Raw genomic sequence first — 27,402 nt, forward strand, 5'->3', positions numbered from 1 at the left:
GAGTTTATTTGATAAAAAGATGACAGAAGTCTGAATTTGAAAATCCTAAAATGAAAGGTTTATGCCACAGATTTAGAAATAACACAGAAGACACGGGCTGCAAACATTATTTAAAAAATCGAATTCCTGAGACTTCCCTGGCGGCCCAGTGGTTAAGACTCCACGTTTCCACTGCAGGGGCAGCAGGTTCGATCCCTGATCGGGGAACTAAGATCCCGTATGCTGCGCGGCGTGGCCAAAAAAAAAAAAATTGAATTCCTATTTTTTACTTATACAGTGAAAAACCCCACATCGAAAAGTGATTGATTTTAGTTTTTTGCTAAATTGGATCTACTGCAAAGTCCAGCCAGATTGACGTTATAGAAATGGTGGCCTTCAAGGAAATTAGAGAAAAAAGGATTTGTTTGAACAGTGTCATTATCAGCTTCACCTGAGAAGGAAATGACCCGGGGGAGATGGTGTCTTTCTCTCCTGTTGGGTGCCTGGTATTGACAGATCCATTAGTGGATGTAATTAGAAAAGCAAAGTTGGACTTTGAATAATTAGGTTAAAGTCACAAATGATTGCTGGGCAAAATCATAGGAGCTGTTGCGGGTCAGCGTGTGTTGCCTGCTGTAGAGACTTGAGTGAGATGTGAGGTCACTGTGCACAGCGCTTTCTTTCTTGTGTTGGAAGCTGGTACCTTCCCTGTAATGAAGTTTGAAGTAGCAGAAACATCGCTTTGGCTCTTCTGCAGATGTCTGAAGGGCTTCGTTTCCAGGGAGTAAACAGGGCTGCAGAATGTTTCTGCTAAACAAACATAGTCATAGCAAAAACACAATCTCCTTTATCCCAGGAGTGTTACGAAATATGTGGTTTTGTGGATTATGCTTTTTCCCCTGTTTTCTTTCCTTTCTTTTTAAACTCCTGGAATAATGGTTTATTTATTTATATGGAGTTATTTTCTGAAAGAAAAAAACCCCACTTATTTCAAAACAAAACCTTTGTACTCTCATGTTACCCAAAATACCTTTCTAACAGTACTTTCTGTGTTTTGATTTTAAAAAAAGCCTCTTATTGGTAATTGAATGAGGGAAAAAAAGATTTCCAAGGGATTTGAAATATAGTTATGTGGTTCTAACCTCTTTGTTCATGTCTACATCAGTATAGAAAAGGGAGGGATTTGGAATTAACATATACACACTACTATCTATAAAATCGGTAACCAACAAGGACCTGCTGTATGGCACAAGGAACTATACTTAATATTTTGTAATAACCTGAAAGGGAAAAGAATCTGAAAAAGAATATACATATATGTATGTATGTATAACTGCATCACTTTGCTGTACACCTGAAACTAACACAACATTGTAAATCAACTAACTTCAGTTTTTAAAAAATGTGATATATACACACAATGGAATATTATTCAGCCTTAAAAAAGAAAGAAATCCTGACGCATGCTGCGACATAGACGAACTTTGAAGAAATTATGCTAAGTGAAATAAGCCAGTCACAAAAGGACAAATATATGATTTCCCTGGGATGAGGTACCTCCAGTAGTCAAATTCATGGAGACAGAAAGTAGAAAGGAAATAGAGGCATGTGTCAAATACCTGCGGACATGTCCTTGAAGACTTGGATAAGTCGTGATGATGTGGGAATGAGCACACTGGCAAGCTGGTCATTGCCTGACTGGCAGTCACACCATCCCTTGGCAGTGCCACCATCAGGGATGGGAAGGGCGTGAGGCATCCATCCTCCCACGTTTATCAGATGCCCCAGCCAGATACTGCGACCTACCAGGTCTTGGCTTTGGGCCATACGGGGTGGAAAATTAAATAGGACTTACTTGCCAAATCTAAAGATTAGGAGAGTTTCTATGAGGATCAAGATTTCTGACTTCTTGAAGGTAAGAATTAGACGTTCTGGCACCAATGGGCCCACGTGCCCATTGGCAGTAACCAGGCTAGAAGGACAAGATGCCACCCCCTTGGGGAGGTGGGCCCTCCGTGTTCACTGCTCATCCCCTGGCTCTGTCTCTTGCTTACTTTATCCATCTGGGCCCTGGGGCCCCAGTTCCTGGCCTTGGGATCCGTCCCAGACCTGCTACAGGTCATAGGATGAGACCCAGCCCCTGCCAGGCTGGAGAACCGGGCTTTGCACAGCAGCAGCATGAGTCCCCGTATGGGAAGAAGACAGCTCCCTGAGGGGGAGCACGGGGATGTCCAGCGTGGACCTCGGCTTGCAGGCTGATTGCTGTGAACCAAGTGTGTGGAACAAGACAGTTTGGAAAGTGGAGAGAAAAGTGTGACCTTCAAATGGGTGTTGGGCCCTAATGGTGACACTTCCTCAGACTGGAGGGTAACACTGGCCCATCAGTGCCCTCATCTTCAGCGGTGACTTTTATCCTGCTGCACCAGCAGCAGATTCTCTTCCTGCCTCTCTCTCCGTCTCTCTACCCACCCGAACATGTGGTTGTTCCTTATTCTCATTTTGGCTCTGGTTTGGGAGGACTCTTTCAGTTCACGTTGGAAACGTTTATTGTATTCTCCAATGTCACTTTTTAGTTAGAAACTTGTAACTTAGTCTCCAAATTGAAATGATAACATCATTGCATTTTAAAGTTGGAAGCTCCTTTTGGAATTGCCTGTCCGGGGTCTTCATTTTAAAAATGAGGGACTCAAGAGATGGGGTGGGAATTACGTGACTTGCCCAAGGTTATGTAATTTGTAAACGAAATCAGGCAAATATTGCAAAACAAAAATAGTGGAGAGGTCATTCTGATGGGTGGGGTGAGAAATAGACCAAGAGCCCACGATTGGTATGTTCATCCAAACAGATAAGTCATTCCCTTGTTTGTTTTCCTAGTAGTAATACTGGGGGATTGGTCACTTTACAAGAACCAGGGTTTCTTTTTAAGGTTAAGGTTCAAAAAGAAACATGAAATTAGACCTTTAATCACGTTTACAGTTGGCACTGTTTTTTTTTTTTTTTATTATAGGATAGTTGAGATTCATTTTTATTTGTTTTTTTAACCATGAAGCTCAACTTTGACAGCATGCATACCAAATATGAAAGCTATAAAGTTGCTGAGTTTTGACAGGAGATAACATTTTTAGATTTGAAGATAAAAATTTTAAAGGTATTATGTTTCATTCAGGAAGCATTTAGCTATAAAGTGGTTGATTGACTAATATTTTTAGGGCACTGATTTGGCACGTGGAGGTGAAGGGCTGTGGATGGGGATGGGGAGGATTTAATGTCCCAGCACCGAATTGTCATCAGCCGCTGCAGCGGGCCAGTCCATCGCCACTCCCAGCACCACTGAACTCCGTTGTTCGGAGCTCCATCGATTACGCATGCATCCTTACACATGTAAGGATCCCATGTGATCCTTACAACCACTCTCTGATGGAAGACAGGCCCACGTTGTCATCTCCGTTTTATACACGGAAACTGACTGTTCACAGGCCCGGGATGGATGCCAGTGTGGAGCATAGCTGGTCCTAGAATCCCAAGTCTTCTAAACATGTCAACTGCCTTTATTCATTTTTTAAATTATAGGATCATGCATAAGAGGAAAGAAACATACAAATTATCAAAATCTTGGCACAGGTTTATTTTACTGTAGCAGAAAGAGTCTGAAATACTCGAAACATTTACAAAATACCGACCTGTAGAGACTGATTTTGAGGTCTCATGTTTGATGACTCACAGATGCTCTTTATGTACAGTTTTATGAAAGAAGAGGGGATCTTTGTGCCGTGTGGTATTTTTAGGTCTGATGGATATTATAAAATTACCCTCCAGAAGGGCTTACACTCCTACCAAAAGTCCATTCAGTTTTTTAAATAAAACAACCAGTGTCTGTGCCACACACGCTTCTGTTGCTTCGTCATCTCCTGACAGCGCAGGAGACCTGCCCCTGGTTCCCCTGGAACAACCTACATACAGGCCCACTCCTGTCATTCGCAGGGCCGCGGACAAGAGGGCAAGAGATGTTGGGCTGGGCCGGCACTAGGGTGAGGCAAGTGAGACAACGTCTTTTAAAAAGAGGAGATCAGTAACAGGGCTGTGCCGAGCTTGAGGCAAAAGAAAACTCAATGATACGGATGCTGTCTTTAGTAAAATTGTTGATAGTTTGTTCATTATGGACTTTGGGCATTCATGTTCACTTTTTAACATATTGCATTTAATGTTGATTCGTACTGGTTACTGAGTTTTTGGTGCTCCTTAAATGTTGCCCCCGCAGCAGTGTCTGCCCACTCGCCTCGCCCTAGTCTCTGTGCCGCCTTGGGGCTGGGGGTGCACACAGACTGGGGGAGAAGCCTGTGCAGACCGCCGCAGTGGGCCTGGGGCTGCCACAGTGGGGACAGCCAGGGTCCTGGCTGTGTGGAGTTGGGGTGCAGGTTACAGGTGGGTGTGTGCCCTTAGATCCAAAGGTTCCCTGCCCTTTGGAGGAGTGCCAGAGGGAAACCCTCTAGAAGGTAGTTCTCAGCCTCTTAATCTCCTTGAGGGCTTGTGAAGACATAGATGGCTCCGATTCCGGTTCAGTAGGTCTGGGGTGGCGCCCAAGGGTCTCCATTTCCAAGGATTTTGGGTGTTGCCTCTGCTGCTGCACGGTGGGGCAGGCTTGGAGAGGCTGCCCCTCTGGCCCGCCGAGTTGCTGTGCCTAGGAGTGCGGACGGGCTCAGCGTTCTTTACAGACTTACCTTCAAGATTTTTTTCTATCTGGCGGCATATGTAGAATGTACTCTTCAAGGGAAAGATTGCATGCTTTCCAGCTTTCCCGGCCAGCCTTATCTTTGTCACTGTTATTCATGGCGATTTCTCCAGGATGCTGGACACTTGCTTTAGAATGAATCATTGCTGTAGATTTTTCTTCCTGTAAATTTCTTGCCTGATGTCTGGAAATGAGGGCTACAGTGGCTGATGTTAAGAGTATTCTTAAGTACCCCTAGATTTTGTTTTTAAGTTTGTTTTAAAGTAACACAGTATTTTAAAAAATACATTAAAATTTTAAATATTTTTCACATGTAAAGAAGAAAATTAAAATGTCTCATAAACCCTCCACCCAGATGACTGCTGTATTGACGGTAATAGTATTGAAAGTACAAAATAAAGTAAAAACTACTTTCTCATCCTCACCTCCCTACTCCAGTCTCTCCAATATTGATGTTTTTGTTATTTCTTCCAGAAAAAAATTTTATTCATGTCTATCTATCCTTCTAATTTTTTTATACTAAAGTATCCTACGATAAACACTGTTAGACACCTTGTCTCTTAACTTAGTCATGAATCTTGGGCACATTTTCATCCGCATGTAACACATATTAATGGTTCAGAGGATTCATCATTGGGGTGTCCCAGTGTTGAGCTAGCCCTTCAATGAAGAACTCCTTGGTTCTAGGTTTTTGCTGTTGTGATGACCCTGTAGTGAATATCTTTGCCCATATATCTTGAGAAACATTTAGGAGTCCAGCCATAGGCATAATACTGAGTGGCGAGGTTGCTGGACAAAGTGCAAATGCACTTTTAGGATTGAGGGAAAATACCACACGGCCCTCCAGAAAGGTTCACCACTATCAACCGCCATGAGCATGAGTGTTTCTCCAACATTCTTGCCCACGATGGAGATCACAGAAGTAAAAGGAGAAAAAAAATCAATTCAAATAGCAATAAAATATAAAATATCTAGGAATAAACTTCATAAGTGTGCACTATCTATGTGAAGACAATTTTAATATGCACCCGAGGGACCCCAAAAGAGTCTTAAATAAGGGAAAATCATGCAATGTTCTTGGATGGAAACTTGTAGCGTGATGAAAATATCCATTCTCGGGAGGTTGATGTTGTTAACTTTCTGTAAAATATTGTTTGGCTTCAATTTCCAATTCCTGTGGATTAAAAATATAATCAAATAGTGTGAGGGGGAGCAATAAATTAAGAGTTTGGGATTAACATATCCACACTACTATATATAAAATAGATAACCAACAAGGACCTACTGTATAGCACAGGGAACTATATTCAATATCTTGTAATAACCTATAATGGAAAAGAATCTGAAGGAAAATAGACATATATAGATATGTATAACTGAACCACTTTGCTGTACACCTGAAACTAACACAACATCGTAAATTAACTATACTTCAATTTAAAAAATAGTTAAAAAGAAAAAAAATCCATTCTCTCTCAGTTCAGCTAAAATTTGAACATGATCCGATAATAGTATCAATAAGATTTTTTTTTTGAGGGACAGTTTGATGAGCTGATTTTAAAGACCATTTGGAAAAACAAATAATTGAGAAGAAACAGGAAGATTCAGAAAATAAACAGGAAGATAGGAAGATTCAGGAAATAGCCTGACCAGATTTTAAAACATAATATGAAACTAAAATTGTTAGAATAGATTAATAGATCACAGTCATAGACTTAAATATACTTAAGAATATAACATATGATAAAGGTGACATCTCAAATCAATGCGGAAAAATGGATAAACTGAGGGTGAGTGGGAAAGGTTGAATTCATATTGCATAAATTCCAAATGGAGCAAAGATTTATAGGCAAAAACTGAAATATTACTACAGGAAATCACAAGAGAATTGTTTTCTATTCCAGGTCTCTCTGCTATGACATAAAACTCAGAAGCCATTGAAGGCAAGATTGATAAATTCAACTTTATTAAAAAAATTCTTCATGGCAAAACCCATGTCATGCAAAGTCAAAAGACAATAATTTGGGAAAGATATTTGCAACTGTTATTACAAATAAGAACTGAATTTCCTAATATATAAAGAGTTACTACAAATCAATAGAAAAAAGACCGATAACCCAGTAGAAAACTAGGCAAAGATTTTGAACAGTTAACAGAAAAGGCAACATAAATAGCATTTAAACATGATACGTTTAATAAGAAAAAATACAAATTACATAATGAGAAATATAAATTACCACCTCACAGGGATCATTTTTTTCGCTGTGAGATTAGCCAGGGCGTGGGAAAAGAAATACCTTTGTGGGGCTTCCCTGGTGGCGCAGTGGTTGAGAATCTGCCTGCCAATGCAGGGGACACGGGTTCGAGCCCTGGTCTGGGAAGATCCCACATGCCGCGGAGCAACTGGGCCCGTGAGCCACAATTACTGAGCCTGCGCGTCTGGAGCCTGTGCTCCGCAACAAGAGAGGCCGTGATAGTGAGAGGCCCGCGCACCGCGATGAAGAGCGGCCCCCACTTGCCGCAACTAGAGAAAGCCCTCGCACAGAAAAAATGAAGACCCAACACAGCCATAAATAAATAAATAAATAAAAAGAACTATCTTCAAAAAAAAAAAGAAATATCTTTGTACCTCACTGATAAATGTAAACCCTTACTGCACTGTGGAGGAGATTTGGCAGTCTCTAAAAAAATTACAATGCATTTATCTTGAGCCCAGCAATTCCACACCTAGGAATTAACTTTTTTAGGTATACTGTACATGAATGCATGTGAAATCATGTAGGAGTGGTGTTTTTCATTGCAGTATAACTTATGAAAGCAAAAGTTTGAATAATCTGTGGTACCTCACACAATGGAGCACTTGTGCAGCTGTAAAAAGAATGAGGAAGAGCTCTGTGTGCTGCCATGGAATGATCTCCAAGAAAAGGATACTGTTAATTGATAAAAATGGATAAAAAGCTGGGTTGTAACATTATCCTACCATTTGTGTAAAAAAAGTGAGATAGGTATATAAACTTATTTGTGTACAGATTCAGCGATTATTAACATATATACAAAAGAAAATGGGTAATACTGATTGCCTCTAGGGAAAGAGCCTGAGGGGCGGGGGATTGGGCTGGAAGACTTGTCACTTGAATCTGTTGACTTCTGAAATCTTGTCTGCCCTTCTCAAAAAGGTTTTTTTAAACCCCAATTTTAAAATAATTCAATAGGGGGAAAACATTTATTTGTTTGGTTGTGCATAGTTCTAATGTTGAGTTAATTTGAGTGTCCTTTCAAGTATTGATTACCCTTTTATGCTTTTCAGGCAATTGCCTGTTTGTATATTTGACCCATATTTCTTTTTCTTGTTTTTGTTCTTGTTTCTGTTTTTTGCCTGTTAAAGAAATTACCCTTTAGTCTTAAGTGGCACAGAAATGTTGTTCCGGTCTGTCTTTGGACTGTGTTTTGCTGCTGCTTTTTGCCACCCGGCAATTTTACGTTTGTGTGCAGTTGTCATCGTCTTGGGATCCTCCTCCTTCTTCATTTCTTTCCTTTTTATTTTCTGAGGGGGTGGAAGTGACTTTTCCAGTGTGATCTCTGAGAAACTGGCTCTAATTTTAAGCCATCCAATCATCAGTACTTAGGGATGAGTTGGAAATTAACCAGCTGTTTTGTCGGTTTCCTTGAAGACAGTGGTTAAGATGGGAACAAGGCTCATGTGACTGAGAGGCGACCTGGAGATTTTCTGCTGAGCTGAGGGGAGAGGGATGTGGATGGGGTGGGGTGGCCGGTCTGGGTGGGTCTCTGATGAGCCTCCCCTCTCTCCACTCCCAGCCGAGCTCCCACGGGCCTCGGCCGTGAGGCTGGCCTCCCTTCGTGACCTGCCCGCCCAGCTGCTGGAGCTGTACCAGCAGGGCTTCTCGCTGGTGGCCCTGCACCCCTTCGTGCAGCCAACCCATGAGCGGGAGAAGACGCCCCTCGAGCACATCTTCAGGGCCATCCTGATCAAGAAAGCCGACAGGTAAGGCCTCTGAGGGTGGGCGGTTAGCTTAGCATCATGAGGTGCCTAATGTGTGTTGAATGAAGAAGGGAGGGGAAAGGATTAGGGTTTGCGGGAGTGCGTGTGTGGCGTTTGCATCTGTTCCCAGGGCCTCTGCCCTCTGACAGGTAAGGCCAAACATTAGACAACCAAAGAGTTTCATAGCGTCTTGCAACTGTCCACACCAGACGGCATAAGTAGAGAATCCACGTTACATCCTTTCCTCCTTTAATTTACTGGATTACACTCAGCTAGAAAACTGTCTCCTTGAGCTGTACTCCCAGAAGAGAGCAGCTAGTGAAAGTATACTACTATTAATCTGCAAAGCATGGCTGGAAGACACACTTTAGTTAGAGGCTGTATACAAACTTCATATCTTCCCCCAAACTCCAGAAATACTTGAATATTTTGAACCCATCATACTTTCTGTCAATCACTTGGGAGGAAAAACAAAATTCACTTGAATCAAGTCCTGTAATTGATTTGGTCTTGATTTTGATTTTCAGGGCTTGGACGATGTTTTTCAATATGGCTTTCCCAAGAATGCTTACTCTTATATTTTTATTGGGTCTAATTAGGAAAAGAGAGGTAGAGATTGGTTTTTCAAAAAGAGCAATATTAATTTTAAATGCTTTTTAAAAAAACGATGAAGGGGCACAGAGGGATAAACTAGGACCTTGGGATTAACATATACATACTACTATATATCAGTATAAAATGGATAACCAACAAGGACCTACTTACTGTGTAGCATAGGGAACTAAATATTTTGTAATAACCTATAAGGGAAAAGAATCTGTAAGAGAATATATATATATATGTATATAAATCTGAATCACTTTGCTGTACACCTGAAACTAATACAACATTGTAAATCAACTATACTCCAATAAAAATAAATGAATGAATAAATAAATAAAAACAATGAAGGTGGGATAGAAAGCACATTATGTTTCTGCTGCTCTTGTAAAAATAAAAATTGAAAGCCTGGCAAAGGAAATCAGATCTGTCTTTTGGCCAGTTATCGTGGGAGAAATGACAACATGTGCTGTATTTCAAAAAGAGAGAGAGTAGAACAACTGCCCGTCTTCCTCGCTTGCTTTGCCCGCTGAACAGACGTTTGGCTGGTGATCTCAGGAGGGACAGCTGTGGGACGTGAGGCTGTGTGACGAAGACGGACCCCTCTCTCCTGGCCAGCAGAGTTCTTCACTTCTTCACGGCTGATCGAGCTCTGGGGAGCTCAGTCCATGTTAATTTACGTTAGAATTTGAAGTGAAAGGTGGCGTCCGCCTTTGGTAACGTCCAGAATTACCATGGTTTTTGCAGAGTGAAACTTTTCTCAATGTCTGCCTTTTTTGCATATTGGTTTCTTTATGTTGAGTGGCAGTGGGTCAATATCTGGTCAATCACAAGAGGAAATTGTTCTGGGACCCCTAGTGGTTTTAGGTCCCACTGACACATGGGACGTATGACAATAGGTCTCATTTATTGAGCGCTCACTATGTGCCAGGCTTTGTAAGTATCACAGCATCCTTATAATCAGCCTATGAGGTAGGTACTGCTTTTATTTCCTTCTTAAAGACGAAGCTGAGGCCCAGACATGGAGTTAGTTATCAAGGTGGCAGACATGGCAGCAAGCATCCTCCCCGGCAGGCTGAATCCTGTACCTGCATCTGAGCCCTGATGTGAAGCACCTGATGTGTTCCTGCACCCATGATTCTGTGGATGACCACTTTATGAAAAGAAGTGGGAGAGTGCATATTTGATTTTTAGATAAGGTGGTAATTTCTGTACTCTACCTTTCCTCCATTTTACCACTTAACAGTCTTCAAATAAATCAGAATTTCAGAAAAGAGACAAAATAAGACCAACTTACCATGTGCCTTCCTAGTTACCTAAGACATTCACTGGGCTCCAGTTCCGTAGGCCATTCCATTGGCCTTGATGTGTGGAGGGGACAAAAGTCCGCTCTGGTCAGGACACAGGAGTATCCCTCTGTATAATGCCACTATAGGTGACGCTAACACAGGACTTGCCATGAAGTCAGCAGATCGTAAATGAACTTGATTCTAAATGTGAAGGTGTCTTTTTCCCCTGCTCTGGAGCAGCACTTCTCAAACTTTGATGTGCCTTCTTTGAATCTCCTGGGGATATTGTTCAAATGCAGAGTCTGATTCAGAAGGTCTGGGGTGGGGCCTGGTACTCTATACATTTCTAACACGTTCCCAGGTGATGCCGTTGCTGGTGGTCCGCGGACCACACTTAGAGTAGCAAGGGCATAAGGACCTGTCTGCTTCTGTCTGGCTCAGTGTCTGACACTCACCAACACCACTTGACTCCCAGGGAGAGTTTTGAGCACCAGGAGAGGGGAGAAAGCACATAGGGCGCCTGATTGGAGGGCCTGTGTTCTGTGCTGCACTTGGCTCCTAACAGGTGATGTCGTGTAAGGGGCACATCAGTAGATTTTTCTGGGCCTCCGTTTTCTAGCTGGTACGATGTGGGATTTGTACTAAATGATTTGCAGGACCTGAGCCAACTCTATATTGTAGTCTGATTGGATGAATTGGGCAAGAAAGCTTCTCTGCAGGAATAAGAAATAAACGATCCCATTTTAGGCATAGTTCATTACAAGCCAGCGGTGGAGCTGGGGCGTTCAGTAGGGGTTCTTTCCTCCCACTGAGGACAGGCCCTGAGCTAATGAACTTACTTTCCAGAAGAGAAAATGGGTCAAGCTATTAAGAAGAAGGAGGCATGGAGGGTTTTCAAGAAAGGGAAGATGACATTGTCCTTGAGTTTGACTTCACTCTATCCAGAGTGTCTGGACCACCTGCCTGGATGACTTTAATGAACATTCCAGCTCCTTAATAAGCAGATACAGAGGAAGAATTGCTTGGATAACTTGGTGCCAGATCTTTGAAACTGTCCCCCACCCTTTTAAAGGAAGTTGCAAAAGCTTGGTAATTTGCCAAGTATGGTAATGAGAATGGTAATTTGCCATTCTCGTGACAAAAATGACCAAGAGAATTTCCCCCACTTCTGTTTAGTATTGCATTATACAATTTTAAAGTTCAGGCATTTTCTCCCCTAGCAAATGCAATAACTGTATGTTTTTGCATCATGAGGAAAAGACCGCATGCTATGAAAAATAAACAAACAAAACCCAGCAGAACATTTTCTGTATCAGTAGGGAGTTGTTTGGTTTTTTTTTTTAAGTATTGATTTTAATCTAATGTTCATAAGGCAGCCTTTAGAAGCTCACTACCTGGTCTTTTTTTAAAAAAATTATTTATTTAATTGATTTATTTTTGGCTGCTTTGGGTCTTCGTTGCTGTGCACAGACTTGCTCTAGTTGCAGCGAGCGGGGACTACTCTTCGTTGTGGTGCGCGGGCTTCTCATTGCGGTGGCTTCTCTTTGTTGCGGAGCATGGGCTCTACGCGCCCGGGCTTCAGGAGTTGTGGCTCTAGAGCGCAGGCTCAGTAGTTGTGGCACGCAGCCTTAGTTGCTCCGCGGCATTTGGGATCTTCCCGGACCAGGGCTTGAACCCGTGTCCCCTGCATTGGCAGGTGAATTCTTAACCACTGCACCACCAGGGAAGTCCAGTAGGGAGTTTAAGTGGTAAAAAATGAAACAAAGGAAATCTTGTGTGATTAATTTTTAATATGGGCAGTTAATGGTATTTTTCACCAAGTCTGCCAAAGTTCTGACAGCTATAGATGCTGGTAAATGAAATGATTAGCTCTCAAAGAGGAGGTAAATGCCTTGGTTAATATTGTCTAAGTAGACAATATTGAAAGAGCTGTACATAAACTTTTTAGATTACTATCAGTTTAAATCAAGTTCATTAGCAAGAATCATCATGGAATGACTACTTGAAACTTGGATATCAACCTTAATGTGTTTGAAAGGTGAACATAAAGTTTGTAACAAATAATTAGCCTTTGGGGTCTGCAGTAAGAGCAGGAAAAAAACCCCCAGAACCATACAAGCTTGCATTCACTCACTCACTCATTGAGTCATTTGCAGACATTTAGCTTGTGCTCTTTGTAAGGTATCGTGCTAGGGACTCTACCTGGTGGAAAGGGAGAGGATGCAGGTGCAAGGTTCAACTGCCCGCGGAACCTGCCTTCCAGGTACCTGCAGTTTACCTGAGAAAATAAGACATCCCTCACGCCATGGGAGTTTGGAAAAAGGAGAAGTCACCTCCTGCTGGAAAGAAAAACTAGGGAAATGTTTCAGGAGGAAACATTTCTTTCGAGTAGGCGTAGGAGTAATATGTCTGAAGTGGGAAGAGTTTATTCAAGTCTCATAATGAAATGTTTTCTAGTGAATTTTGAGTAATTTGAGAGCATCATGGACAGTCTAACTGTATCATCAGTTATTCCCAAAGCACAGTGCAGTAATGTTCCTCTGAGGCCTCTGCCATTTTGATAAATGTCACTTCAATCCATGAAAAATTGCCTGATCCTTTCTTCTGAAAATTTTGATAACTGCCATTCCATTTTAAGATGGCAGACCAAACCACACATCTGACTCAGTTGTTCAATTGAGTCAGTCAGTGGCTTTGAAAACTGACTCAAGAATGAATAGCCGAATATGAGATATTTGGTGAGTAAGTAAAAGGGCGATTGTACTTCCTTCTCTCAGGTCTTTCTTGGGAACACAGAGTGATTTGCAACAGACAATGTAGTTGCATTCACTCTGATTTCTAACTACATTTAAGTTGTCCTTCATTTTCTTCGGGCAGTTTTCCTTAGAACGAGTTGCCAAAGATCTTAAAACATGATGGCTAAGAGAAGTCAGTTATTAAGATGTCACTCTGATGTTTCATGAGTGTGGGTTTAATTCTAGGTCGCTTTATGGCTGTAGACATAAGTACAGAAATGCATTGTGCCACTCCATTTTTCAGCTGTTACAGACTGTCGTTGTTCACACACAGAGCTAGTTCAGGGTGTCATTGATGTGTTTTTTCATCACTAATGGGTTGAAGCCATTTGGGTCCAGGTCCCCTGGAATAATGCCTTATATGGTACAGGGAACCAGGACATTTGTGCCCTCTGTCGACATTCATCAGGTGCCTTTTGGCTTAGGGTCAGGGAGTGGGGCACACAGAGGAGCTGCAGCTAATGCAGGGGGTGGGATTCCGAAACCCTGGTGGAGGGTGAAAAATGCATATAATCAAAGCTGCCCTTGAAAATCTCTTTAATTGCCCGTGAAATGTAATCCTGTAGCATCTCTCTACCCGATGATGCAGGCTTTCCTTCAGGACTAGATCAGATTGGTGTTTCCAACAATGAGCCCCGTGGGGAGTAAGTCGGTTTGGGTTTAGAGTGAGTGTTCATTAGAATCACACCTAGGGTGGTGAGATGCTTGCACCCAGAGAGGCGTCTGTGGGAACTAAGATAGAGAGAAGAGGATCTCCCCCCTCGCCCCGCCCCACCTGCCGCTGTCTCACATCCATTCTGGAACACATCTGCCTGAGACTAGAATAACTAACACCGCTTTAAGTGGTAAACGTTTCCGCCCTTTCAGTTAGATTTTTCTAAGATAAATGAGCAAAGATGGCTCTAAAGAGCTCCCAGCTCTCAAGAAACTTATTTGCTAGGAAGATGTAAAGTCTATATGCAAAATATATATGTGAATGCCCAGCTTAATCTATGGGTCTTGGTTTTTGTCTCTCACCTGGAATGTGTTAATGAGGGGGGCTTCAGAAAAGGAGGCTCCATGACTCCCATGGGCTCTGGGTCTGGACTGATGGGTAGATTTGAACAGGGGTACCAGGAGTGGGAAGGGCCTCCCAGGCAGGGGGACTGGCCTAGGGGAGCATGGAGCCTGGAAAAGCAGACCACAGATGATGTGGGGTGACTGGAGCGTGAGGTCCAGAGGGAGACGGGGAGAAAAGGCGTGAGAAGGGTGAGGGCCTGGATCAGGAGGCCTCTGATGGCCGGGCTAAGGAGTTTGAACTTTATCCTGAAGTCAGTGGGGAACCGCTGCAATATTTTTGTTTTGTTTTAGAGGAACAACCATTGCAAGTGCTGAGTTTCCAAAAGCCTAAGAGGGGAAGAAAACGGAAGCTGAGAAAACATGGCACCTGTCATGGTGGGAGGTGATGGGTAGCTAAAGTCGGTTGTAGTGAGAAGGTGAGGGTATGTGACCCATAGGAGGAAATATTGGATTTAATGTTTAGCTAGAAAGGGACAGCATGGAGGAAGAGGGAGAATCGAAGTCTAAGTGAGCTTTTGACTCCGAGGGGCTGGGAGGGGTAACTGGAGGGGGCAGGGATGGGGAGGGGGAGGGGATGTGTCTGGGTGGGGTTTTCCCAGGAGCAGACCCCAGAGGAGGCTTCACATGCAAGTGATTATTAAGAAAGTGCTCCCAGGAGGAATCAGGAGCAGGGTCGTGGGGCGGGGAAGGGGAGGTAGCCAGCAAGGGTGGCTGGTCCTCTGGGGAGCTGTGCGTCCACCCTGAGGCTGGGGAGCTGGTTCTCACACTCCTGCATCCAGGAGCTGTTGGCCGTGAGCTTCCCCGGACACTTCCAGGTCTGGGGCACATCCAGGTGAAGCAGCTCCAATAGCCAAAGATGACTGCAAATCACGCAGAAGCTGGGGGGACGCACAGAACCGGGAGGGGGGATGGGAGGGACCTGGGTGGAAAATGGAAAGCTTCCACCGTAGGAGGAGATGAATGGCATCAGTTTGGTCGCATCGTGTTTTGGCTGTTGCTGATGGCACACGGCCCTGGGAGGTGTGCCCCGGGGAGCCGGGAGCCAGGAGAGAAGGCCGAGCTGGGGGAGGCTGTGGAAAGCCACGTGAGGCCGGGATGAGCCCACTTCTGTGCTGCTGACCGAGCCCCAGCTGCTGTGGTCCTCATTTTCCGTACCAGATGTTTCCAGTGATTCTTAGAAGGGATGCAGTGGCTTGCTGAGAGCTGTGCTGACTTGCTGTCTTCCAAACTGACCATATGCTTGGAGCCTGAGAAGTTTTTCCTCTCCGACTGCACCAGCAAGCTGTTCTCACAAGTACTTACGAGCAGCACAGAGGCTTAACTGAGTCAGCTCTGGCTGCTCAGTGTCAAGTGATGCAGAGAGAGACAATTCTGTTGGCTTTTTGCTGTTTTATTTCTAGGAAAGCAAATCTCAGAGTGTTCAGCTTTCCCCCTTGTTTCCCTTCTTAGGGTAGGATTCTGAAATCTTGACGACTCTGCCTTTGTCCTAAGACAGGGGCTTACAACGCAGATGCCTACAGGGGCCAGGCTCCTTGAGTGAGGACTTTCGGGTATTGGAGAGCCCATGCCGATCTCTGCTCCGTTGTTGCCAAGTGTTGCCAGATCTTGTACTTTTTTTAAGAAAAGCCAGAAATCTGGATTTTTATGTGAAAACTTCTCTTTTTTAACCGTTGCCTCGCTTTTTCAAAATAACATTGTGTATCCCTGAGCCACCCCACTGGCTGCCACCTTGTAACCTTTAAGATTTCTGTGTGGTGCTTGCTTTGGGGGAGTTCATCACCCACCCTTTGAGCCGCCTGTTCTCCTTTCACACACAGCAATCATCAGACTTCTGACTCTCTTGTTACTGTTTTTCGTACGTCTGCCCACCTCCCCTCCCCCTTGCTAAATCTTCTTTCGTCTTTGGATTCCCATTACTTACTTAGAGTGCCAGATGCTGAGTAGGTGTGGGCCAATAGAATTTTCCTGAATTGAGTGGAATAAAACCGTGCCGTGGAATTTTGCTACCAACTTTCACTAAACGACCATAAATCCATTGAAAGATGGATTTGTCTTTGGTTTACATATCTAACCAGTACCAAAAGTGCATCTTGTTAATGTAGCCACACAGCAGCATGGACCCAAGTAATGGAACACACACACACACACACACACACACACACACACACACACACACACACAGAAGATCCTTTCATTGCCAAACAGCAGTGATTTGCCACAAGAGTAATGCACGTTATTTTTCACTCTTTTTTTTTTCTTTTTAAAAACCATCCAAAGGATGGCCTTCAAAGGCAGGGAAATCTCTGTGGACCTTAAGTGGAGTACAAATGCATTACCTTGCTGTATGGTCAGGCCAATAAAGATGGCTGCTCTCTCGCTCTCTGTACATCCCCTGCTTGACCAGTACCTGCTTCACCTATACCCTACTCACAGGAGTGACCTTATTAAGTACTTGCCCCAGACCCCAGCTCGTGGTGGTTCTTATCAAGGGACAGTAAGGGGGTGCCCCTCTGCTGGTTTCCCTGGTAACTGATGAGGCAGCCTGATGTAATCCCCCTATAACTGGTAACCTCCCCTCTCGCTGGGCGTGAAGCCTGCCTTCAGGTTCTGCCTGCTTTTGGCCACACAAGGTGGGGTGTCCCTCCAAGACCTTGCTTCAGATGTGTAAGCTCCCCCATCCATGAAACCACTGATGTCTCTGTTGGTGACTCAGGGCTCTTTCTTCGGTCTTAAGGTCTTAAAGCCGGGCAAGTGCAGGCCTTGTAGGCCTGCGGGATGCAGCCCAACGATTGCCTTTTTTTTTATAGCCCACAAGATAACATGAACCTTTTCTTTGGCATTTGAAAAGGGCAGAATTGGGAAAGTACAAAATTATATTGGAGCTGAACAGAAAATTCTTTTAAAAATTATAGTCGAGAGTGTCCTCTTTAAGAGGCCTCGTGTCTCTTCATGTCTAATTTCTACCAATTACTTTGACTCTTGGGAGAATTATGGGGCTTCTAGAAAGAAGTTTCATAATTAAATGAAATACACAGGGGCTGGGGGCGCCTTCTGGGATGTGCCCTAGAAAACGCTCACACGTGAGGCTGGGCTTCAGCCTGGGGCATCTGATTGTTGGAATCACACGTGGGGAGGAAAAGTAACGCTGGGCCTAGTGGTGATTGACACGTGTTACTGTGGTGGAAAAACCGCAGCAGCTGGTTTATTCCCAGAGAGCAGAAACTGAGGAAGGGGGCTCAAAGTTCTTTTCTTAAATCAGGAGGGGAATAAAGGTGTTTGTTTAGCGTGGAGGTTGTTGTTTGGGGTTCGGATTTCGGAAGGGCCCCGCTCTTTGCCCACGGCTGCCCCTCGCTGCTGGCGTGGGAGCATCCTTCATCAGCTTTCTCAAGCTTCCCGAGGTGTCGGGAGAACTTGATTAGCTCTCCAGGGCTGCCGCCCGCCCCCTGAGGAGCTGTCCAGCCTCACTGAAGATTACCTTAATGTATCCCTCCTATTTTCCCGTCTCACTCCTGAGTGACACCCTTTTCTGGCGTGTTGAAGTTTCAGGATTCACTGTTAATTATTGTGTTTGCACTTTCCAATCTAATATGCCGGTGCAAAGCCACATTCTCTTGGGGAAAGAGAGTTTTTTTCCCATCCACACCCCTAAATGGCTTGCCTACCTATTCTTCTTCTGTCTCTCCAAGTGTCGGTCTTTATCCCAGCGGAGAGAACAGGAAAGCCGTGCGTGGTTCGTGTGAGACCTCATTTCCCTCCCTGGTTTGATCGCTGTCGTTGATTGCCTGTGTCTTTCCCCACGTTTTATACTTTATTTATTTTTTTGCCTCCTCTGAGAGAGAGAATTAGCATACTAGTGATTTCCAGTCTTTCTCAGAAGTCGTTTGGAATGGCAGAGAACAGCGAGCAGATATCCAAAACGCAGCAGCACAAACACTACATTTCTTTGAAATTTCCCGTTGATCTTAAAACCTGCGCGAATACTACGGTACCATGACATGTCTGTATTTGTTTTAAAATAAGGTAAATAATAGCCCTCTCCTCCCACACTGTACACACAACCTTTAAATTAAAATGGACTCTAGGAAGGTTTATTATGTGACATTGCAGGTGGGTTATAGGGACACTTACTGTTATGAGGGCCATGTGCACACAATATAGGTCATTTGGTTGCATGCAGTTTTACTTGTGTTAGATTTTTGTATTTGCACACCTATTCCATATTAGATTTAAGAACTCAGATTGTCTTCCTGGCAAAGTCTTTTTTGTCTTTACTCTTCTTTGTCAATCAGAGGTAACTTAGATTGTGTCTGTTTCTCAAGCTAAGAAAGATGCAGTGGGCATTACCAGTGTTGGGGCCTGGAAAAGACTAGTACTCATTCAATTTTGCATTTTTAGCTATGAATGCAGTGGCAGGTGAGAAATAACTTCCAGATCCATATAAGTACATTGTTAGTGATTGCAGCGTTCTTGAGATCTTGATGTAATGATTATCTCTATGATCTATCTAGCTGTTTTCTATAATTTTTTAAATGGTTGAAAGATGGAACCATTTTACAAAGAGGTAAATGCTGTAATGTGATTTAGTGGAATACATCATTTCATTTGCTTCCTATTTGGCGACCACAGGATGGAACTTAAAATGGCTACAAAGACTTTAAAAACCAAATTAGTAACTCGTATTCATACAACACCTGTTTCTGAGGGCCTGAGAGCACTTTTGCTTCATTCCTGTGTGTGTTAAGTGTTATAATTTTGTCTCACTATGTCCTCATGATGGTTGTTTTTTGTCGTTAATATTTGTTGAAAACATTATTACGCGTTCAGCCGAGGTTTTAGACTTCCTCTACTTTATAGCTAAAAGGTACTATTAGCTTCAGTTATTCCTTGCTTCCATTTTATATCCTAAGAAAATTAGACTGAAGAAGTTACTAATGACTTCTCAGTACTGAAGTGTGGGGCAGGTGAGTGGGAGGGTGTGGTGGGGATGGGACTTATGTTCCATCTTGAGGCTCATGGCTCCAGAAATACACCATCTTTCAGCTCAGGGGCCTGGAGCTTATGGAAGGGTCCTCAGAGAACTCCCAGAATCCTCTGGGCTTCACAGTTTCAAGGGTCCCCGTAGCAAGGCTATGGGACCACAGGCCTGGTTACCCCCAAGCTGGTTTCAGGACATAGGGCTGCCACTGCAAACCAGCTGGAGCCCCCGAAATGGCTCCATTCAGCAGGCTAGCTGGGCCTTGTCTGTTTCTGCACTGAACAGTTGTATGCCAATGACGGTTCTAAGGCCATTAGTGCACTATTTCCCTCTGTTCCCTAAAAGCAAAAGCAAAATGTACTAGGTGTCTGTGTCTTCTAAGGTAGTGACCCTTGTAAGAGAGAATGAGGTGAGAACAATCTGTGCTCTGGGGGGATTTATAACAACTTGAAATTTTCATCCTCGACTTCTATAGTTTAGGTCCCCGAAATTGCTCTGTCAGGCAACCTGGATCTTAACAAAAAGGCAACAAAGAGCCCATTTTTCTTGTGAAGAACATTTATATGTTTGCAGGCACTTCTTTTTTTAAAAAAAATTATTTTGTTGAAGTATAGTTGATTTACAATATTTTATTAATTTCTGCTCTACAGCAAAGTGATTCAGTTATACATAGATATACATTCTTTTTTTCATATTCTTTTCCATTATGGTTTATCACAGGATATTGAATATAGTTCCCTGTGCTATACCATGGGACCTTGTTGTCTATCCATTCTATATATAATAGTTTGCATCTGCTAATCCCAAACTCCCAATCCATCCCTCCCCCACCCCCCTCCCCCTTGGCAACCACAAGTCTGTTCTCTATGTCTGTGAGTCTGCTCTGTTTTGTAGATAAGTTCATTAGTGTCATATTGACATTTTAGACTCACAGGCACTTCTTAATATGATTTACCATTTATGTTATCGGCCATCAGAGCTACCATTTATTTGTTGCTGTGGCCAGAGTCCCTGCTCTTTGCTTCATGGTGTGCCTTGTCTTTCCTCTTGAAAGCCAAGATGAAGAAAACGGTACTTTCTTCAGAGTCACCCTTCTGATGGCATGGAGGAGCCAGCTTTCTCATCAGGATCTTTCTACTTCTAACACTGTTCCTCTTTAACTTTGTAATCATTAGGGTTAGGGTTTGGGTAGGATTTCTCAGCCTACATAGTTTCTCAACTGTTGACATTTTGGGCCAGGGACCGTCCTGTGAGTTGTAGGATATTTGGCAGCATTCCTGGCCTCTGCCCACTTGATGCCAATAGCAAACACCCCCCACTTCCCGCCCTTGCAGTTATGACAATCAGAAATGTTTCCGGATGTTATGAAATGCCCCTAAACAGGTAAAACTGCTGCCCCTAGCTGAGAACCACTGGATTAGCGTTAGGGTGTGAGGTAAGGGGTCTAACTGTATTTTCTTCTACCTTTGTCAACAGCATTTATTGTATGAACCTAACTTGGTGAATGAAATGCCACCTTTATCATAGGTTGGATTTCTGCATACACCCTAATTTATTCCCGATTCTTTATTGTTCCTTTGATCTATTGATTGGTTTTTGTGCTAATCCCATGCTATTTTGATTACAATAAATTATAATAAATTTGTAGTGTATATTAATATCTAGCCAAGCACTATTTTTTTCAGGATCTTGGCAACTTTGTCATATTGATTTTTCCATATATAGTCTATAGTCTAAAGTTATTTTCTTCATTTCCCAGTAAACCCTGTTGAAATTGTAATTTCATTTACATACTAATCTGAGAAGAATTTCTACCAAGTGTTTTTAAGATCATAGAGTTCAATATTATTGTTGGAAGTACATTTTTTATTCTAGAGCTTTGTGATTATTCTGAAAATTCTATGCACTGTCTAGACCAGTGGTTACCAAAGGTGGTAGACATACCACATACCTATGTTGAAAGAGGATTGAAGCTTCTGTGTATGTTTATTTATACTGAAAAATTAGGAGAGAAATTATGCATTACCAATATTTAGCATTCAGGTTGAAGGTGATGCCCTGGCTGGATGTAGATGTCAGAGGGCCCCTGTCTGTACCAAGCAGGGTGTGACGGGGTGGATCCTGGAGAAGACTGGGGTCAGAGGAACATTTGCAGCTGAGAACCCAGGGAAGTGGATTTGTGGATTATTTTTTGTAGTATTAACTAAGTTAGCCCTGATGAAATATACACATGGCTTAAAAAATTCCTGTAAATTCATTGTAGATTGAAGAGAACACAGAATACCAGTAATGTAAATGTGAAATTCTCCTCCCTTGCCCCTCCCTTATCTTGTTCTTTGTCCTTGGAGCACCATGCCTCTCTCCCTCTCTCTCTCTCTTTCTCTCTCTCTCTCACACACACACACACACACAAACACACACAAATGGCCACATCGATCCTTCTTTCACTGTGTGTAAGAGCTTTCTTGGTGACATAAAAAAATCGATGCCTACCTATTCCAACCTGACAAAAGATGGCCAAAGAATTTTAGACTCATCAAGAAGACATTATGCAATGTGGATTTACTTCCACTCTTGTTAACAGTGAATCTAATTTCAAGTGTATTATTATGCCTTGGAATATTAATTACTAATAATAGGAACCTATTGCGACTACACTTTTTAAATATTGCTTATTTCATCTGTTTTTCATCTTCTAAATGTTTTGTGTGTATTGTTTTCTAACATATGTAAGATGTTGGTACAGTAGTACTCAGGAGACTCTTACTTGAGGGTTTTACGATCAAAAGCTTTGGGACCACCCATTCACGAGGCTTCCAGGTCACACTGGTGGTTCCCGAAGCAGTTCCAGTCTTTACCTTGGTCTGTGCACCGGCAGCCTCAGCATCACCTGGCAGCCTCTTCGAAATGCAGATCCCAGGCCCCACCCACATCTGCTGACTCCGAATTTGCATTTTAACAGGATCCCAGGGGATCAATGTGCACATCAAAGTTTCAGAACGGAGCTAAGCTGGGCTTTTCTATTAGGGAGCCACTAGGCACATATTATCAATGAAAATTAATTAAAATTAAATAAAATTAAGCATTCATTCCCTCAGTGGCACTCGCCACATTTTTAGGTGCTCAGGAGAAACATCTGGGTAGTGGCTACTGTATTGGGCAGTGCAGAGATGGAACACGTCCATCGTCTAACTCAGCAGGTTGGAGGGTGCGGGTAGGAAGACCCAGAAAAGAAGGAAACGATGAGCAAACTTGAATTGGGATGTGTGCATTAACCGTAAATAAAGAAGAGACTTCCTGTCACTCAGCTGGACGTGGCTGATGAGAGTCTTAGGAAGGGCATTCATGTGTGTAGCTACTGCTGTTATTTTTGTTTGCAGATAATGTGACTTTTCTGAACCAGTAAATACCAGGCAGACCTGCCTTTATTCAGTGTTATCTTTGTGAAAAAATAATATTTATGCATCAGTACTACCAGTCGTCATTTCCACATGTTTCAGAGTCAGCGAGGAGCCTTTCAGGGTTCATGAGAAAGCAGGACCCTGCCCCAAGTCCGATCCCGTGTGGAGGTGGTCCTCTTTGCTGTAGTCTGGTGTGGTGGGGATTGAATTTCTCCCACAGCTACATTATACAGGGACCACTGGGGGTAAAACTTGTTTTTCTTGCCTTTTAAGGTTAAAGGTGAACTTGTGTTGTGCAGTCACTGATGGCTTATCTACCAGAGAGCCGGTTCGAGCAGTAAAGAGTGAGGCAGGATGTGGCAAGATTTCTCTAGAATAAATAGCAGCCGTGGCTCGTTAGGGGCCCATGATGCCTTGCACCCGCTTGGCAGTGCACAGCTGCCTGGGAGAGTGTGTGGTTAGGGTATCATGTGCACATCTCCCCCGTCATCTCTGGAATGTTCCAGGGGATACCAAACCCTTTTCCACAGATGGGGTGCATGTCTGTTGGTGAAAAAAAACAAGGGAGAAGAAAGACCAGTGACCCATCTACGAGTTGTTTCCTTCTCTCTGCTTCCTACTTCAGCACTCCCCTGATAAACTCTGTAATTAGGTGCTTTATTGAAAGATTCACTAGGATTTGTTTACTTGGCTTTTTTCTTCTTCCAGCATTTCTCAAGCTTCACTGTTAGGGGAAACTTTTGACTCCAGCAGCCTCATTTTGTTTTTGTAGATTTGGTTCACTTTGCGAAGAGGAGGTCACAGAGATTATTGGAACCTTTTCCCCGTTGATCTGAGAGCATCTTTGGGGAGCAGAAGTTTATTCCCCTCCCCCAACCCAATCACCAGCACCTGCAGGGACAAGACACACCTCAACTCTCTCTCCCATCCATCCACTTCCTCTACAGAAATTTTAGCTCTCATTTCTGCTCTCCTAAAATGTTCTTCCAACTCTTCCTCCATCATACGCAATGCTGCTTGCTTAATCTTCCTAAAATCTGTACTTCTCTATCTTCTTTTATCTAAGACCATCCATGACTCCCCTTTACCTCAGAATGAAGGCCAGTCCCGTCCTGTAGCGACACACCCCTGTCCTTTCTTTCCAACCCCGTTTCTCACTTTCTGCTCCAGCCAGCACTGCAGGGCCCACATCACAGATCTATTTCAACAGCAAATTCACCCATACATTCGCGAGGCTCGTGTTTACTGATCCAGCCGAATTAGCATAAACAAACCTCGTCTTCACGTATCTTTTACCAAACTGACCTATTTATTATTTCCACCATGTAACTCATGCTTTCTTTTCCATCTATATCCTTCCTAATTTCTGTTCTCATTGCCTGGAATGTCATTTTATCCATTGTCCCATGACTAATTTTCACACAGCTTCAAAGACTCTGCTTACGTGCTCTTTGCTTTTTAAAACTCCCTGATCCCTGACTGTGGAAGCAACTGAACTTTCATAGCTCTTCTCTATGGCTAGAATAAATAGCAGTGTTGGGTAGTTAGATGCCCATAGACTCTAAGTTTCTTTTTTTTTTTATTATTGAAGTGTAGTTGATTTACAAAATTATATGTTTCAGGTGTACAGCGTAGTGATTCACAATTTTTATTTAAAGGTTATGCTCCATTTATAGTTATTATAAAATATTGGCTATATTCCCTGTGTTGTACCATATATCCTTGTAGCTTATTTTGTACCCAATAGTTTGTACCTCTGAAGCCCCTCTGCCTATGTCGCCCCTCCCCCTTTCCCTCTCCCCACTGGTAATCACTAGTTTGTTCTCCATATCTGGGAGTCTGTTTCTTTTTTGTTACATTCACCAATTTGTTTTATTTTTTAGAGTCCACGTTTAAGCGATAACATGCAGTATTTTTCTTTGACATTTCACTAAGCAAAATATGAGACTGTAAGTTTCTTGAGAGGATGTAACTCCAGCCCTTCCTGTGGTCAGTGGTCAAGCAAGTGATAAGCTCATGAAACTAGAAAAAGCCTTCTTTTCCTTTCGCGGATAGATCTTTCTCAGATGTGTAGTTCATTTTCCTGCCTACTACGCCTTTAAAACAACAAAAACAACAACACGGGCTTCCCTGGTGGCGCAGTGGTTGAGAGTGTGCCTGCCAATGCAGGGGATACAGGTTCGAGCCCTGGTCTGGGAAGATCCCACATGCCGTGGAGCGGCTAGGCCCGTGAGCCACAACTACTGAGCCTGCGCGTCTGGAGCCTGTGCTCCGCAACAAGAGAGGCCGCGATGAAGAGTGGCCCCCGCTTGCCACAACTGGAGAAAGCCCTTGCACAGAAACGAAGACCCAACACAGCTAAAGATAAATGAATAAATAAATAAATTAATTTAAAAAAAAAACAACAACACACCATTCTGATCATTCTACTTGAACCTGGCAATGCCTTGAGGGAAAAATCTGAAAATTCTGTCCTGTTTCCCAGAGATAGAGAATTTGCTTCTGTCAACTGACATTTAGTGATTTTTGTTTTTTTCTCTCGTTGGAGAAGTGCCTAGTAATCTAAGTTTGTGTTTGTCACCATTTCTTTCTGATTGTTCCTCAATGAAGCAAAAATAGCCCTACTGATGAACTGCACATTCTCTCTCGTTTCTTTTCATAACTCAATTTCAAACTGTGCTTTGTGTCCTGGGAAAAAGAAGATGTTGCTTCAACTCATGATCTTTGAAGCTATCTAAGGGATTAATTAGTTGAAGTGAGATCTGTTACATGTTTATTATTTAAAAGAAGTGTGTATGATAGTTTTTATTAACATGTTTATTGTTTAAAAGGATAGTTTATAGTAGCCTATAAACAGGCATCTGCTTTTTAGTGGCCTGATTTCAGCTCTGTCCATGAGACCAAAATAGGTATTCAGCTTACTGCTTGACATTTCATCTGAATAATTTGAGGATTAACCCTTTATGACTGTAACTCATAAAGCGTTACAGTCTTCGCTTGCAAACATGTTTTTTTAATGGCTTAGAAAAGGGTTCTGTGCCAGCCATTGGGAGATCAGGCAGGGTCAGTGTTGATGTCCTGACCACGGTCGTGGGGAGTGGGGAGGGGAAGAATCTGCCAGGTCATTACAATGGGTGAAATATCGGACTTGGGTTTAGGGTTAGTTATTCTGACAATGATACAGTTGGATAATCTGTTTGCTCTTATCTCTTGCCTGGCATCCAGCCTCTGTGACTCACATTGGAGCATTGTGTATGGAACCCAGAGGCCAGGGACTGATGGCCCAGAGGTCAGATTCAGTCCCAAAGATGTTGGATTACATAATAGTGATAAACATCGTTTGGAGCCAAAATTTGACATTTGTGGCCACCAAAAAACATGATGTAATGACTCCTTTAAAAAAGTTAGAAGATTTGGCAACCCCGGCCTGGAGTTCCTAGTAATGGTTGGGATAGAAACTGCCCAGCTCACCATGGTTTCCACTGCTCCCACTGGCTCCCCAGTACGGCGGTGACTCGGCCGTGCCACTTGACATCACCCGTGCACTGGGACTTTTCCCCTGGTGGGTCAAGTTTCTCTGTAGCCATGTCGCTCTCAGAAATGGGAATGTGGAAGGGAGTCAGACAGGACTCTGTGTTTGGAGAAAAATAGGAGAGAGCATATTTCTTGGTGGACATGAAGACCATTTCTGTATCTTTTATATGAGAACAAAGTGATTGGGTTATGTCTTTTGGTCAAAAAATATCCTCTTTCACTCAGTGTTTGTGGACCTTTGAGTTTGCTTCCCTTGGTTTGACCTTCTGACTCTCCAGCTGCCTGGGGAATGACCACACAACCCTTGGCAGATGTGACAGTGGTGACATGAGGAGTTTGTGCACAGTTTTTATGACAGCTGATGTTTGTGTCTGAGTAATGAGGGCGACGTGACACGGAATAGATGGTGTTTTATTATGGTCTTAAACAGCTCTGATGTCTGGGGCCAATCGTGTTGACCTCTGAGGTGCTTCGGCATGTGGGCTCTTTGCTGCCCTGCCCTACGGTTAGGAAAGGTTTGTGCACAAATGCGCAGCATCTGAATCTGCTCTCGTGTGTTTGTTTGAGAAGCATTTATCTAAATTTTCCTACATGTTCATGTTCAGTTTTGGCCCAAGTGCCATTTATATGGTGTCAAAGGAGCAAGGACTGTTTGGGATAATGAAGAAGTTCCGGAAATGGTTGGTGGTGACGGTTGCACAACATTGTGAATGTACTTAATGACACTGAATGTATGCTTAGAAATGGCTAAAATGGTCAATGGTATGTTATGTGTATTTTAGCACAATAAAACATAAGAAGAGTGAGGAAAGCAAGAAGTGGGAAGTATTTTTGAGTTTCTCTAACTGAAAGAGGCACAGATAGAGTTGTCCATTCTTATATTTCCTTAAGGTCTGGTCCTTTTTCTGGGAGGTTTGTCTTCTTCTGAGGGGCTAGGAGTCTACACTGTTGGTCTCTACAAGTCCTTCTTTCTGTGTTTCCTGTTTTCCGTGGACTTGCTCAGTTACAGCCAAGGAAAATCTCCAGGAGAGCAGCCACTGT

At 43.1% G+C, this 27,402-nt stretch overlaps 1 protein-coding gene across 2 annotated transcripts in view; it reads left to right on the forward strand.

The window, feature by feature from the left end:
• RFTN1 (raftlin, lipid raft linker 1) overlaps positions 1-27,402 on the forward strand; it is a 200,027-nt gene that overhangs the window by 68,575 nt on the left and 104,050 nt on the right. For both annotated transcript variants that reach the window (XM_082459292.1, XM_082459291.1), the window contains exon 3: positions 8,525-8,711. In XM_082459292.1, coding sequence (XP_082315418.1) covers positions 8,525-8,711 — 187 coding nt within the window. The remainder of the gene's footprint in view (positions 1-8,524; positions 8,712-27,402) is intronic.

Source organism: Balaenoptera physalus (assembly GCF_965194825.1).
Source record: "Balaenoptera physalus genome assembly, chromosome: 4".
NCBI classification, from domain to species: domain Eukaryota; kingdom Metazoa; phylum Chordata; class Mammalia; order Artiodactyla; family Balaenopteridae; genus Balaenoptera; species Balaenoptera physalus.